Raw genomic sequence first — 14,163 nt, 5'->3', positions numbered from 1 at the left:
CGGTTAACTCTTGCATTAGAGAGTTGGACAGAAAAGGGATGAGAGTTTGCTGCTAAACGGGTGCTACGCGCCCGTCGTAGAGGTGGAGGAATGCAAGCAGACAGTTCAGAGGAGCAGTGACCATTAAAGAAGCGATAGAAAAGAGATAAAGATGCAACAGTACGGCGAAGAGACAAAGGTTGAAGTGAGTCAGTAAGAGGAGGAGAGTTAATGAGATGAAAAGCCTTTGACTCCACCCTATTGAGAAGAGCTGTATGAGGGGAGCCTCCCCACACATGAGAGTTGTACTCCACACAGGGGCGGATAAAACCCCTGTATAGAGTCAACAATTGTGCAGGGATAAAGAAAGAGCGGAGTCAGCTTAGCATACCCAATCTCTTGGAAGCAGATTTTACAAGAGATGTAATATGATCTTTCCAAGATAAGTCCCGAGTAAATGAAACCCCAAGCATGTTCAAGGATGATGCAGGATTAAGCTGAATATTATTAAACATTAGTGGGTATACCTGTGGAAGATTTTGTTGGGTTGATAGGTGTAAGAACTGAGTCTTAGATGCATTAAAGACAACCATATTATTTTTACCCCAGTCAGAGATACGAGCCAAGTCAGACATTAGGTGTGCCATAGCCTCATCCCTTGTTTGTTGAAGTAACTGTTGAGACGGGCGTTGCGGGAACCGAATGGAAAGGTGAAGGGTGGAGTCATCAGCGTATGAGTGGATAGGGTTAGATGTACAACTTAGAAGATCATTGATGAATAAAAGGAAGAGAGTTGGTGATAGGACAGAGCCCTGAGGAACACCACTGTTGATAGATCTAGGAGAAGAACGATGGCCGTCTACAACAGTGGCTATAGAATGACCAGAAAGGAAGCTAGCGATGAAGGCACAGATAGAAGGATAGAAACCGTAGGAGGGCAGTTTGGAAATTAAAGATTTATGCCAGACTCGATCGAAAGCCTTTGAGATGTCAAGTGCAATGGCAAAGCTTTCACCAAAGTCCCGAAAGGAGGATGACCAGGAGTCTGAAAGGTAGGTGAGAAGATCGCCAGTGGAGCGTCCCTGACGGAACCCATACTGACGATCGGAAAGATGGTTGTGATAGGAAAGATGTCTTAAAATTTTTCTATTAAGAATTGACTCGAAAACTTTTGAAATACAGGACGTTAAAGCAATTGGACGATAGTTGGAGGGTTGGGAGTGGTCACCCTTCTTTGGGACTGGCTGAATGAGAGCAAACTTCCAGCAAGAAGGAAAGGTACGAGTTGACAGACAAAGGCGAAAGAGTTTGCCTAGGCAGGGTGTAAGCACAGAAGCACAGTTCTTGAGAACAACAGGAGGGACCCCATCAGGCCCATATGCCTTGTTAGTACTGAGGCCAGTGATGGCAGAAAATACATCAACTGAAGAAATTTTAATGTCAGCCATGAGGAAGTCAGAGGGGGGAAGTGATGGAGGAACAGCACTGGAATCGTCTAAGGTGGAATTGGAGGAGAAAGTCTGTGCGAAGAGATCTGCTTTATCAGTAGAAGAAATAGCTACAGAACCATCAGAGTAGAAAAGAGGAGGGAAGGATGGTGAGGTAAAGTTGTTAGAAAGATTTTTGGCAAGGTGCCAGAAGGAGCGGGAAGAATTCGAGTTGGAGAGTTGAGAGCATTTAGTATGGATGAAATTATTTTTAGTAGAGTGAAGAACAGACTTAGCACGATTCCGGGCAGAAACGTAAAGATGATGTGATTCAGGGGTGGGTTGGCTCCAGTACCTTTTGTAGGCCTTCTCCTTGTTGCGGACAGCATTAGAACAAGCGTGATTAAACCAAGGCTTTCTTGCGTTAGTCAAAGGATATGAGAAAGGAATGTATGCTTCCATGCCCGAGAGAATAACCTCCGTAATGCGCAAGGCACACTCAGATGGCTCACGGCCATGGAAGCAATAATCATTCCAGGGAAAATCAAAGAAGTACTGCCTGAGGGCCTCCCAGTCCGCGGCTCCAAAATGCCACAGACGACGTTTCCCTGGAGGGTCCACAGGCCGTACCTGAGTGATAGGACAGGTTAAGGTAATAAGGTTGTGATCGGAGGAGTCCAACGGAGAGAAAAGATTAACAGAGTAAGCAGAAGGATTAGTTGTGAGGAAGAGGTCAAGTATGTTGGATCTCTCTCCAAGGCAGTCAGGGATACGGGTAGGGTGCTGTACAAGCTGCTCTAGGTCATTAAGGATAGAAAAGATGTAGGCTTGTTCACCAGGTGGATCCATGAAAGGAGAGGAGAGCCAAAGGTGGTGGTGAACATTGAAATCTCCAAGAATGGAGATTTCAGAGAAAGGAGAAATGGACAGAATGTGTTCCATCATAGAAGTAAGATAGTTGAAGAATTTTTGATAGTCAGTAGAATTAGGGGATAAGTAAACAGCACAGATATATTTAGTCAGAGAATGACAGGAAAGCCGAAGCCAGAGTGTAGAGAATTCAGAAGAATCAAGTTCAGGAACACGAGAGCAAGATAAGTCGTTGCGTATGTATACACAACAGCCACCTTTGGCTTTGAAATGAGTATAGAGAAAGTACGAGGATACAGAAAAGGGTTTGCTGTCAGTTGCCTCAGACAGCTGAGTCTCCGTTAGAAAAAGAAAGTGCGGTTTTGGTATAGTCGTCGTCCTGTGATTTTCTGAGAAAATAGTTTTAACTGCCATTTTACCTTATAATAATCTATAGAGATTAAGAAACAATGCATACTTCGCTAGACATAATTATTTCATTAATCTTGGCCTCAGTGAGTGTTCATTTAATTTTTCGTAACTTTCAATATTACAAAATTTTATTTGTGTCAAATATTTACATTTTAATTACGTCTGTCACCTCCTATTAGTTATTTACCATTGGCCTTGGAAAGCTGCTGGCTGTCCTTGTCACCGAATGTTACCGCACCGCATTACGAACAAGAAGTCGAGATTGATCAAACCAGTCCTGCCATGCATTGGTTTTAGTCTGGACCGGTCGAACTGTTTCGCCAGAACTGTCATAGGGCTGGTCCCTTCCACTCTCTGTTGGTCTAGAAAGTTCTCGAAAACGTGTTAATTGTTTGTATCAGTAATATAATAAAGGATGTTATGGAATATCGACGAGGAAGAGGTATTACATCTTCTAAGCAGGTGGTTCCTTGCCTGGAGGCCATGGCCTGTGGAGAGACTGTACTGTATTTTTCACGGGATCATGGGGTAGCCCTGAGTATGTGGAGTCACAGAAATTCCTCATGAATTTCGTGAGGCAACCTTTGCTGAGGAATCATCTTTCCGTCAACCTTCTTGTAGTGAACATTACGCGAGTCAACACATGGTAAATCCTGGAATTTAAAACTGATTCATTTGCTTAGGATACACTCGGAGAGAATCTTGATGGGATTTTTATTGAGAATTGGCTGCTTCTGTGTTATCAGCAAGTTGACTGTCTCTGTGCTTTCTTAAATTCTCGTCTACCTGCTTTGCGAAGCAATGTTTTCAAAGATACTGAATATCAGCTCCATGCAGCGTATCTTGTTTCTTGCTAAGATGACCTCTGCTGTATAATTTCCTAGACTCAAATAGCGATTCCCCAGCTGTTAGTAAAAACATATTTTAAAATTTACCTTTTGCATAAAATAACACTTTTTATTTTTATTTTTAGTGTTCATGTACGTGCTTAACTTGCATCCATAGTTTGATTACCCAAATTGTTAATAATGCGTATCCAACCTGCATAATCAGCGACGATTGGCTGCTTATTTATTTAATGAAAGCTGTAACACCCGGTAGGAAAGATACTGGCCACAGAGCGGACATAGCTGAGAACCATTTGTGTCTCAGCTTGAAAATACATCGCGTATAAGATAGGCTATATGAACTGACCTTACTATATTTGCTAATGTAATAATGATGTTGTTCCACCCCAGGAGACGAGGAGACAGCAGCTATGCAGCACCCAAGCGGCAGCCTGAGACTGCACCCAGCCCCTCCCATCATGCTCACCCTCCAGACACTACTGTTGTGCCGACGAGTCCTGTCCTGAGCCGCACCACACCGTACAGTCCAAAACAGAGGTGCTGCTGAAGTGCCCCGGTGCTGAGTGAAGTATGTTATTGACACTGAGTTGATTCGTCTTTTTAAAATTAAAATCCTATTGTTTGTCGCCATTTAACATTTCCGTCTTTATATGCCTGACTGAGGATAAAAAATTTACACCTCATTCCCCATGGCCCAGCAGTCCTTCTACGTGTCACACATCTTTACATGTGACCACTTCGACTCATAGTGGACAGTGTAATGGCATTATTATTATTATTATTATTATTATTATTATTATTATCATTATTATTATTGTTATTATCATTATTATTATTATTATTTTATAATGCGGTATGTGTCGGCGGATCATGTTGAAGATCAGTAAATAATACTTTAGGGAAATTCAAACCATTGGACTATTCCATGCATCAACCTGAGATCAAACTTTCTTCCTTTCAATCAACACTTCAAGCATCCTCTGAATCATTTGTTGAAGGAGATAACAATGGACTTGCTTTAGTCACTCAGTACGGGATCACTTCCCTGAGCTTATATTTATTGTGTTGTGGCAGTAACAACAAGATGCACTCGGACGGTGCTGCACCAGCAGCCTGCAAATGGGCTTGGGGACGAGGGTTTGAATTTAGCGACCTTGACCTTCGACCGATTGCTCTCAAAATTGAATTCCTTCATTCTTTTCTATCAGCCTTTTCACTGAGTTTTGTAGAAACTGAATCAAAACTTTCGGTCGACCATTTTCTGTGACTTTAGCCTTAGACTCATTTTTCTCAAAATTCAGCATCTTCCTTGACTGACCCCCATTTTTACCCAGTTAACCCAAGTCGAATCAGAGCTGTATGAGGTATAGGGTCGAACATTTGACCTTGTCCTGTGTCGTTGACCTTTAACCAATTGTTCACAAAATCGAGTTCCTTTATCCGTGACTTACCATAAACCCCTTCACGATTATTGGCTTAAATTGAAAAAAGTATACGGTAATAATAATACTAATACTACTACTACTACTACTACTAATAATAATAATGTTGACCTTCCAAGAGATCTTGACATGGGCTGTTCTCAACAGCATTAGATGGGCTCCATAGTGGACCCTCAACCCCTCCACCAAGTTTGGTTCTAATAAGGTCAAACCTGTTTTACTTATTTTGTTGACATACAGAGACATGTGTCAAACTTTGTTCTTGGCCTCTGACCTTGGTGGCCACTGATTGGTTGTTCCTCAAATCTAACCCTGTCAATCTTACCTTCTCACCCAAATTGTCAAGACATTTGGTCCGAATCAGATCAAAACGGTGTAAGTTGATCCTGCCATCTGGCAGCATCTAAAGGGCAGGCCTTGCCCTCCTACGCTGAACAATGATTAATTGTTCTTAAACTTGTATCTTTTCGACCTTACTTCTCTATGAAACTTTCCAGACGATTCTAGCTCAGACACAAACTGTTTAAGCTTACCTTGTATTATGGCAATAACCTACTGGTCTCATAAATAATGGGGTGAACTCTGTGCTAGCCTATAACCAGCCCAGCAAGTTTCTTAGAATTCAGTTTAGTTCTTTTTTAGTAATACTGTTCACATGCAGACATTGTAAAATTTTGATTTTGCTGTGTAAGGTTGACATTTGACTGTTTTAAATTTCGACTCATTGATTAATCTTTACACAAATTAAGTTTAATCAGCTTGAAATTATGAGCTGACCTTGCCACGGGACCTTCAGCTTTGACCTGCTTAAAAAAAATAATAATAATAAATAAAAAATTGGGTCAGTATTGGCTGACACAATCAACCTTGGTTGAAACTGGATCAAAACAGTTTGAATTATGTTAACACACACACACACACACACACACACACACACACACACACACACACACACACGCTCTGTACGAAATCATCACGGCCAGTGGCATTACCTAAATAGTATCTTTGTATGAGTCAAGCTCAGTACCAGGTTAGACTAAATGATTGTTCATTATTAAAAGGAAAAAAATAATAAGTTTAAACAAGACTTGTAAAAACAGGAAATAGAACCAAGACGAAAGAATACGCTGAGTCATCTCTGAGGTTTGTTTAGACTACAACAACACGGAGATTGTAAGTACATGCTTTGCACTTTAAGTATTGCAAAATGGATACATACTTCAGTAAAACAATTTTGGAAAAGAAAAGGGATAAAGGTAAAAAGCAAAATGATGATTTCTACCAAGAACTGGTTGAAGTAGAGACCCACAATAGACTGGTTGAACGTGTAAACAAACTAGAAATGGCTTTCAAAAATGAAATTGATGAAATAAAGAAGCAGATGCACTTGCAAAAGGAAGAAATAGAAAAACTAGGAAGGGAGGCCAATAAGAAAGACACAACCATCAGTGAACTAACAGTGGAATTGAGTACACTTAGGAAGAAAATGAGTGAAATGGCAAGTACAGTAGTCAATCACGAGAGTGTTATGGAAGAGTTCAAAAATGACACAGAGACAATTAGGCAAGTTAGCAGTCTTATTGACCAGAGCAGTGATAATGAGGAGAAGATAACACAAGTGAATGAAGCTGTGCAAAGCTACAAAAATGATGTAGAAACCACGTATGCTGAAATGGTGAAAGTAAAGAAAGACTTAGAAACAAGGGTGGAGGAAAAAAGCATTAAAAAGGAGGTGAAAAGAATAATCCAAAACAATCCAAAGTTAGTCAGAGATTCCGTAGAGATAAACAAATCAATAGTAATCACTGGTATAGAAGAGGAAGAAGTTAAAAACAAGATCACAAGAGACATAAAGGAGATGGCAAATGTAATGAGCTTACTGAAAGAAGAATATCAGAGGAAATCTGTAGTAAAGACATAGAGGAACACAAAAGGTTAGGGAAATACGAGAAAAGCAAGACAAGACCTCTAAAGGTGACTTTCCAGAGTGTAAACACTGTGGAAGAGATACTAAAAAATGCAAAGAATCTTAAGGAAAAAGAGGAGTTCAAAAATGTATGGATAAAAAGATGCCTAACACAATAGGAACTGGAATTACTGAAAGAGAAAAGGGAGGAAGCAAAAACAAAAAATGAGGGAAGACCAGAAGAGGAGAAGAAGAAATTTTTTTACAAAGTAATAGGATTCCAGGTACGAAAGTGGTACACAAACAGGATGGAAGAAAAAGGAGGAAGGTAGTAGAACCATGTCATGACAAGTATATAAACAAGATGATAAAGTTGATGTACTCAAATGTGGATGGAATGGTATCTAAATTACTAGAGATGAATGATTATATCAGAGAAAATGAACCACAAATAATATGCCTAACTGAAACAAAATTAATACCAAGAATATCAAATGACATACTAAACTTAGAAGAATACAATATATGGAGAAGAGACAGATATTTAAAAAAAGGAGGAGGAATTATAATATTAACTAAGAAAAATCTAAAAGTCAAGGAAATAAAACTAGATATACCATCACAAGTAGAACTGATTGCAGTAAAGATCGACACATCTGAAGGTAAAGTAATTGTAGCCAATTTGTACATGCCACCCAGATCAAACACATGGGAAAGAGACGAATATGAGGACCTGGCAGAGAGTACAATTCAGAGTGTAAGATCATTGCTACATAAAATGGAAGAGAAATCGGAAAGAATTATACTAACTGGGGACTTCAATACAAATATAAATTGGAATACTCTAGATAAAAATAGCCAAGAAAGCTGTTGGGACCAAAAGCTCCTGGATCTCGTACAAGAGTTTTTCTTAACGCAACATGTGAGGGAAACCACCAGAAAAAGAGGACTTGATGTACCTTCAGTGCTAGATCTAATATTTACAAGGCAAGAAAATGATATTGACAGTTTAATATATCACCCTCCACTCGGCAAAAGCGATCATGCAGTACTAAATTATAACTTCAGGATAGCATATGACATAGTAAACAGCAATGATAGTTACAAAAAGAGCCTAAACTATAAAAAGGGAAATTATCAAGACCTAAAGAAGTATTTCTTAGAAGTTGATTGGGAAAATGAGCTTAGAGGACAAGATTTAAACGCTGTATATAAAAAATTTTGTGAATTTTATGAAATAGGAGTCCAGAAGTACATCCCAGAGCACAAAGGAGCAGATAAGAAAATACAGAAATGGTTCAATACAGAATGTAAAAAATCAAAAGAAAGAAGAGATTTGTTGTGGAATAGATACAGAAGACACAATAGTGAAAGGGCGTATAATAATTACAAACAGGCAAGAAACGACTATACAAAAATAAGGAGGGAAGCCCAAAAACAGTTTGAGGAGGATATAATAAATAAAAGTAGTGATCAACCAAAGCTGTTTTACAGCTATATCAGAAGCAAAACCAAAGTAAAAGATAAAATACAATCCATTACGGACGAGGGAATCACTTATACACAAGAGAAAGATATTTGTGAAGCACTAAATAAGAATTTCCAATTAGTTTTTACAGAAGAAAAAAATTTTGAGAGGGACTATGTGGAACACGCATGTCCACACATACTACCAGATATACAAATAGCTGATTATATATATATATATATATATATATATATATATATATATATATATATATATCCCCCAGTGGTGCCCAGTGTCCAGAGTATTGGACAGAACTGGGAAATTACAAATCTTATTAAAGTAGGGAACCCCCGGGTAGGGACCTATGAGCTTCGCGACTATGAGCCGATAGGCGGAGGGCGGCATGCTTACTACCCTCCTAGTGCCTCGCCCAGCAACTCTGGGATCCAATGGGATATATATATATATATATATATATATATATATATATATATATATATATATATATATATATATACACACACACACTAAGGGTATATATGGGCAGGAGAGTTTCTCTCATACATACATCGTTGAAAGTGATTGCAAGTTCGTCACGGAATATTTTCTTCTGTATATTTTCATTACACCTCAGGAGAGCCTTAGTCTCGTCTGGCGAAATTATACACAACTTACCAGAGGAAACTAAGGCACTCCTGAGGTGTAAAGGAAATGTACTAAAGAAAATATACTATGTAGAGCTTGCAATCACTTTCAACGAAATATATATATATATATACTTCGTAGTGTGTAACAGATATACTCAAATCACAGTACATGTACATACACTACCTTATGCAGTACAATTATTGATCTAAAGTATTTATTGTATGAAATTTGTTTCTTAACCCATGGTATAAGAGCATCACACGCATTTACACATGTGAGGACTGGTTAAGTAAATACGTATGGTAATATAATTTCATCATACTGGAAAACATCCGTCGTACATGTTGATAAGAATGAATTAAATATATACATAACCATTACTCATGTTTCATAACCAACAGTCTAATTAGTATGGACCCACACCATTGTAGGTCTACTTCAATAAGTGGTTTCTATTTACAAAATACTTTTTTTTTTTTTTTTTTTTTTTTTTAACCAAATCTGCAGTATGTATTGCAAGTGCCATGTTTGGTGCTGTACAATATAAATCACATCTACTCATCACAATTGTTGTAACTCCAACACAGCACGTAGCTATTAAGTACATCAGATATTTACAATATATGCATAATGTTCCTTAACCTAACCTCTATTATCTATCACAGTTGAGTACAAGCATTGTGTTTCGTTTTGCACATATCACTGAAGTGCATACATTTTTTTTTTTTTTTACGCTGGTTTTGCGTGACTGACATCTTTGATTAAAATATTTTGATAATGAGTTGGCAACATGGTGGCATTATGGGAGTTAGAGCTGAAGTGAGACGTCACATTAAATTCGGGCGTCCCGCCTAAAAGCGGGACTCTGGTCACCTTACATGTGCTTGCGAAAGCGTATGGGTTTATGTACGGTTCTGTATGTCTTCATTCTGTCTGTTTACAAGATTATGAAAGACTTTTGAATATTAATATTCCAAATTCGCCACAATGTTTGATGATCAATCACTGGCACCTGTGATTAATTTCAGGCCGGAAAAATCATACAGTAAATCATAAGTCAAGGGGGAAGCCCTTTAGAAAAAAAAGTTCTGTTGCAATTATGACCAATGTTGGTGCAAGGATCTGGGACAAAAGGATGAGGTGATTTGTTTAAAAAAAAAAAATTAAATCAGAAGTAAAGGTCACATGGCAAGATCATAGTTTTGACCCTTTAATATATATATATATATATATATATATATATATATATATATATATATATATATATATATATATATATATATATATATATTCTTTTTTATTAAGAGTGACCTTGGTGGAAGGGTTTAACCCGTAATTGGTCCGGCAGGGAGGTTACAAACCAGGCTCTGTGATGCGGCAGTATCACGAGTTTAGCGACCATGGCGATATTGCTGCAGTTGTAGACCATCGCCATGGAAATGGCTTACACACCTACCCATGATATTTTAGCTTAACTCACAATAGTTACAGGTACTGTGACCGGAAGCTTCCCGGAAATTTCCCAGGTGTTGGGAAGCCAGCAACTGTTCGAGTGGGACTCGTTTCTGTCAAAGACACAGTGAGTTGCCAGTTAGTTGAATAAGCCATAACAAACGTGATATGCTTCTTTCGACAGTTTATTATAATCTCCTTTCTTCCCTTGGTCATTGTCTGCCTCGCATTCGATTTTTATCACCAAAAACCGTTTTTTTTTATGTATTACACACGCTTGCTTTCGCATGCAAGTGTAAATGTACAATATGCACAACAACAATCTTGCCGTTGTGAAACATAATGTCTTTATCTATCTATCTATCTGTGTGTACCTTTATACATACATAATTATAGATAGATAGATATGTAACTATATAAGCTGAGAATGACCTAGTCACACCTTGATACATTCACATGGTAAATGTATCAGGAAAGGCATGAATGTTGTGCATAGCAGATAATGTTAAATTGTTTCTGGTCACAACCACGTGGGTGGGGGTGTGAGATGATAGCCTAATCTATATATACGAGTATATTACAGCTGCATTGTTTGATTGTTTGTCCTTCAGTCACGCCCAAACCAAGGCCCTCAGACCCTCATACATATATATATTCTGAATCAGGGTGACCCAGAGATGGTTATAGGAGGGGTCAAAATTCAGATCTGGGTCATTTGAGGTCACTGTTAGAGTGTTCGCCTTTCTGGCCCGGGCAACGCCGGGTACCCCTGCAGCTCAATTTCTGGCATGGTGAATCACATGACCTCCAGTTCGGACGTAGGCTATGTGAGATTGATCTTCGAGGTCATTTGAGGACACTGGTCGGAGGTCATTTCAGGTCACCGGTATCAGTTAACAAGTGCACACAATAACTGTGGGTTGGTCTGAGAAAGCTAAAATAAAAAGTTCCTGGACCTCTTATAATCCTTCGTCAACAGCATAAGAGGTACATAGTCTCTCTGGAGTAGAAAGAAAGATTGAACTAGAACAAACTGGATTAGAGTGTTCACCTTTTTTGACTTGGGCAACACCAGGTACCCCTGCTAGTATCCCATAAAAATTGCCTGACTCTGTGACACTGCTTCTAAGAGAAAATTCGAGGTGCATTGTTAAACATGGGCAACACAACGCTGTTGCAACTCTCCACTGACCAAGCACACCCCCCACCTCCTTGCACACTTAACCAAGCACATAACCGCCCTCTCCCCCTCCCCCTCTGTATAACACAAACATTAAAAATTAAAATTTTCAGTAGTTTATCCATGGTACTAAACAAGATATGAGCAGATCTGATGAAATTTAGACTCATGCATTTTTCATTTAGGCAGCCATTTTTTTATTATTTCATAACACGTACAGTTATGAAACTTCATACATAATTAGATAGTCATATAATCATTTATCATGTACAATTTCTGCCTCCTAGGTGTAATAGTTGCAAAGTTTTAATGGAAAAATGCAATAAAATAATCAGTTTTATGTATTTTTGCAAAAACATTAATCTCATGGCAGTCTAACTACCAAAAAACACCAGGACGCATATTGACAGATATTCCTGAGGAATTTGAAGCCCGTACTTGTATTAGTTTCTGGGTCCTAGCCCCCAAACAAAAAATTATTATATGTTTACTTTTTCATTATTTTCAAAAAAAAAAAAAAAAAATACTTAAGACACATCATTGTCCCTATCAAAAGTCACCAGTTTACTATAAGACACATAACTGTGTGAAATTTCTTGACTCAATAATGACTATTTTCTGAGTTCTGGCCCGGAAACGAAATCTCTACGCCTGGCCAGCCACCCGTCACCCAGCTCTACGGACGAACACCTATTGATCTCAGTGATAACAACACCCTCCTCTGACTTTGTCAGGTGGAGGGTAAAAATCTCACTCCTTTTGGTAGGTCGCATGCTCCCTGAGTTGACTCATGTGGGGTACGTTGCATGGTATGAGTTATGGGTATCCAAGGATGAACGCATTTTTTATTTATTTACTTCCTTATTTTTAAAACTTTTGATCAGATTTGTATCATATTTATTCAATTACTTATTTTTACAACTTTTGATCCGATATGTACCAAGCTTAGATATGAGTTGTTGGGGAAGTAAGAGTGAATTTAGTCGATTTTTTAAAGCAATCAGTCAAAAGTCAAGGGCACAGGAAAGAGTTAATGATTCAGCCCTAAACGGATTGTAGGTGCACACGCAGGTATTGCACTCTCTGAATGACCCTTCTTGTTTACACTAAGAGTTTTCTTACCCAAAGTTCTCTCTTTTTTATTTATTTTTATTTTGCCGAATTAATATAGTAACTTATTTTTGTTTCCCAACAGACACCTGACAGCAGGCAACTACCTGACTTCAAAGCTGACGTGGAATACTAGTTCATATACACATAACTCAGAGGCCGGAGGACATGAATGAATTTGTAACGGTTCTCAAGGTAATTTTCTTCACAGAGATAGCAATAAAATTTACTACAAAGTCTATCATAAATGTAATGTGTTAGATTTAAAAAAATAATGTATGGAACATTAGTTTATTTTTTAAATGAAAAACCCCTTGGCTTTCTCAAGAAAATGACTTAAAAATTTCAGTACTAACTGTAATGGGAGTAGACTGCAGCACCACTCTAAAAGGGTAGTACAGTACTTCCAAGGTGGTTGGAAGGTGCTGGAGTTCCCTTTTCATCAGCCCTTAGGACTAGCTTCTGACTGTCCCCTTTTGATGAACTTTTTCAGTGTTTCAATGACACAAAGAGTAGGCCAGTATGTATACTGTACTATACAATTTCCTCCAGCTGTCATCACCAGACTATATGCATATTACACATCAAATTTCTTTTTCTAAAAAAAAAAAAAAAATGATATCTCAGTACCCAGCCTCGGCATTCCAATGGGGGGGGGGGGGCTTTTTTCTGTTGAACAGTACCTCTCTTTCTCTACACCTCACCTTCTCTTCCCTACTGAGGCACAGCTGTTTGAGGCGACTAATAGCAAACTCTTTTATGTATCCTCCTACTTCTTCTATACTCATTTCAAAGCCAAAGGTGGCTGTTGTGTATATGTTTGCACCAGCATATTTTGCTCTTATGTTCCTGAACTTGAATCTTCTGAATTCTCTACTCTCTGGCTTCGGCTATCCTCTGATTCTCTGACTTAATATATCTGTGCTGTTTACTTATCCCCTAATTCTACTGACTATGAAAACTTCTTATACAGTCATACTTCCTAGATGGAAGATATCTTATCAGTTTCTCTTTTCTCTGAAATCTCCATTCTAGGTGATTTCAATGTTCAACACCAACTTTGGCTTTCTTCTCCCTTCACTACCCTGAATGACCTCAAGCTGGTTGAAAAGACTGCCTAGAAAAGAGTTGCAACACACTTGACCTTTTCCTTACATTAATACTACTGCTTATGCTGTTAATCTTTTCTCCCTATTAAAATCCCCAGATCAAAGCCTTACCATCTTAACCCGTCCTATTACTCCAGTAAGGTCTTTAGACCTTCCCAAGAACCGGCAGCTTTGACACTTTGGAGCTGCTGATTGGGAGGCATCCAGGCATCACTTCATGATTTTCCTGGAATGATCATTGCTTCCCTGGCCATTAACTATCTGACAGTGTTTTGCGCATCATGGAGATTTTTCTCTTGGGCATGGAAGCATA

At 38.6% G+C, this 14,163-nt stretch overlaps 1 protein-coding gene across 1 annotated transcript in view; it reads left to right on the top strand.

The window, feature by feature from the left end:
• LOC145394524 (uncharacterized) overlaps positions 1-12,917 on the top strand; it is a 236,295-nt gene extending 223,378 nt beyond the window's left edge. Inside the window, exons 7-8 of the mRNA XM_080268364.1 lie at positions 3,926-4,054; positions 12,827-12,917. Coding sequence (XP_080124490.1) covers positions 3,926-4,054; positions 12,827-12,917 — 220 coding nt within the window. The remainder of the gene's footprint in view (positions 1-3,925; positions 4,055-12,826) is intronic.
• The last annotated feature ends 1,246 nt before the right edge of the window (positions 12,918-14,163 follow it).

The sequence above is a fragment of the Coenobita brevimanus genome, chromosome 27 (assembly GCF_032717465.1).
Source record: "Coenobita brevimanus isolate Jiangsu-jjx chromosome 27, ASM3271746v2, whole genome shotgun sequence".
In the NCBI taxonomy this organism is placed as follows: Eukaryota; Metazoa; Arthropoda; class Malacostraca; order Decapoda; family Coenobitidae; genus Coenobita; species Coenobita brevimanus.
Note: the sequence above shows the minus strand (reverse complement) of the source record. Positions and strands in the feature narration are given on the sequence as shown.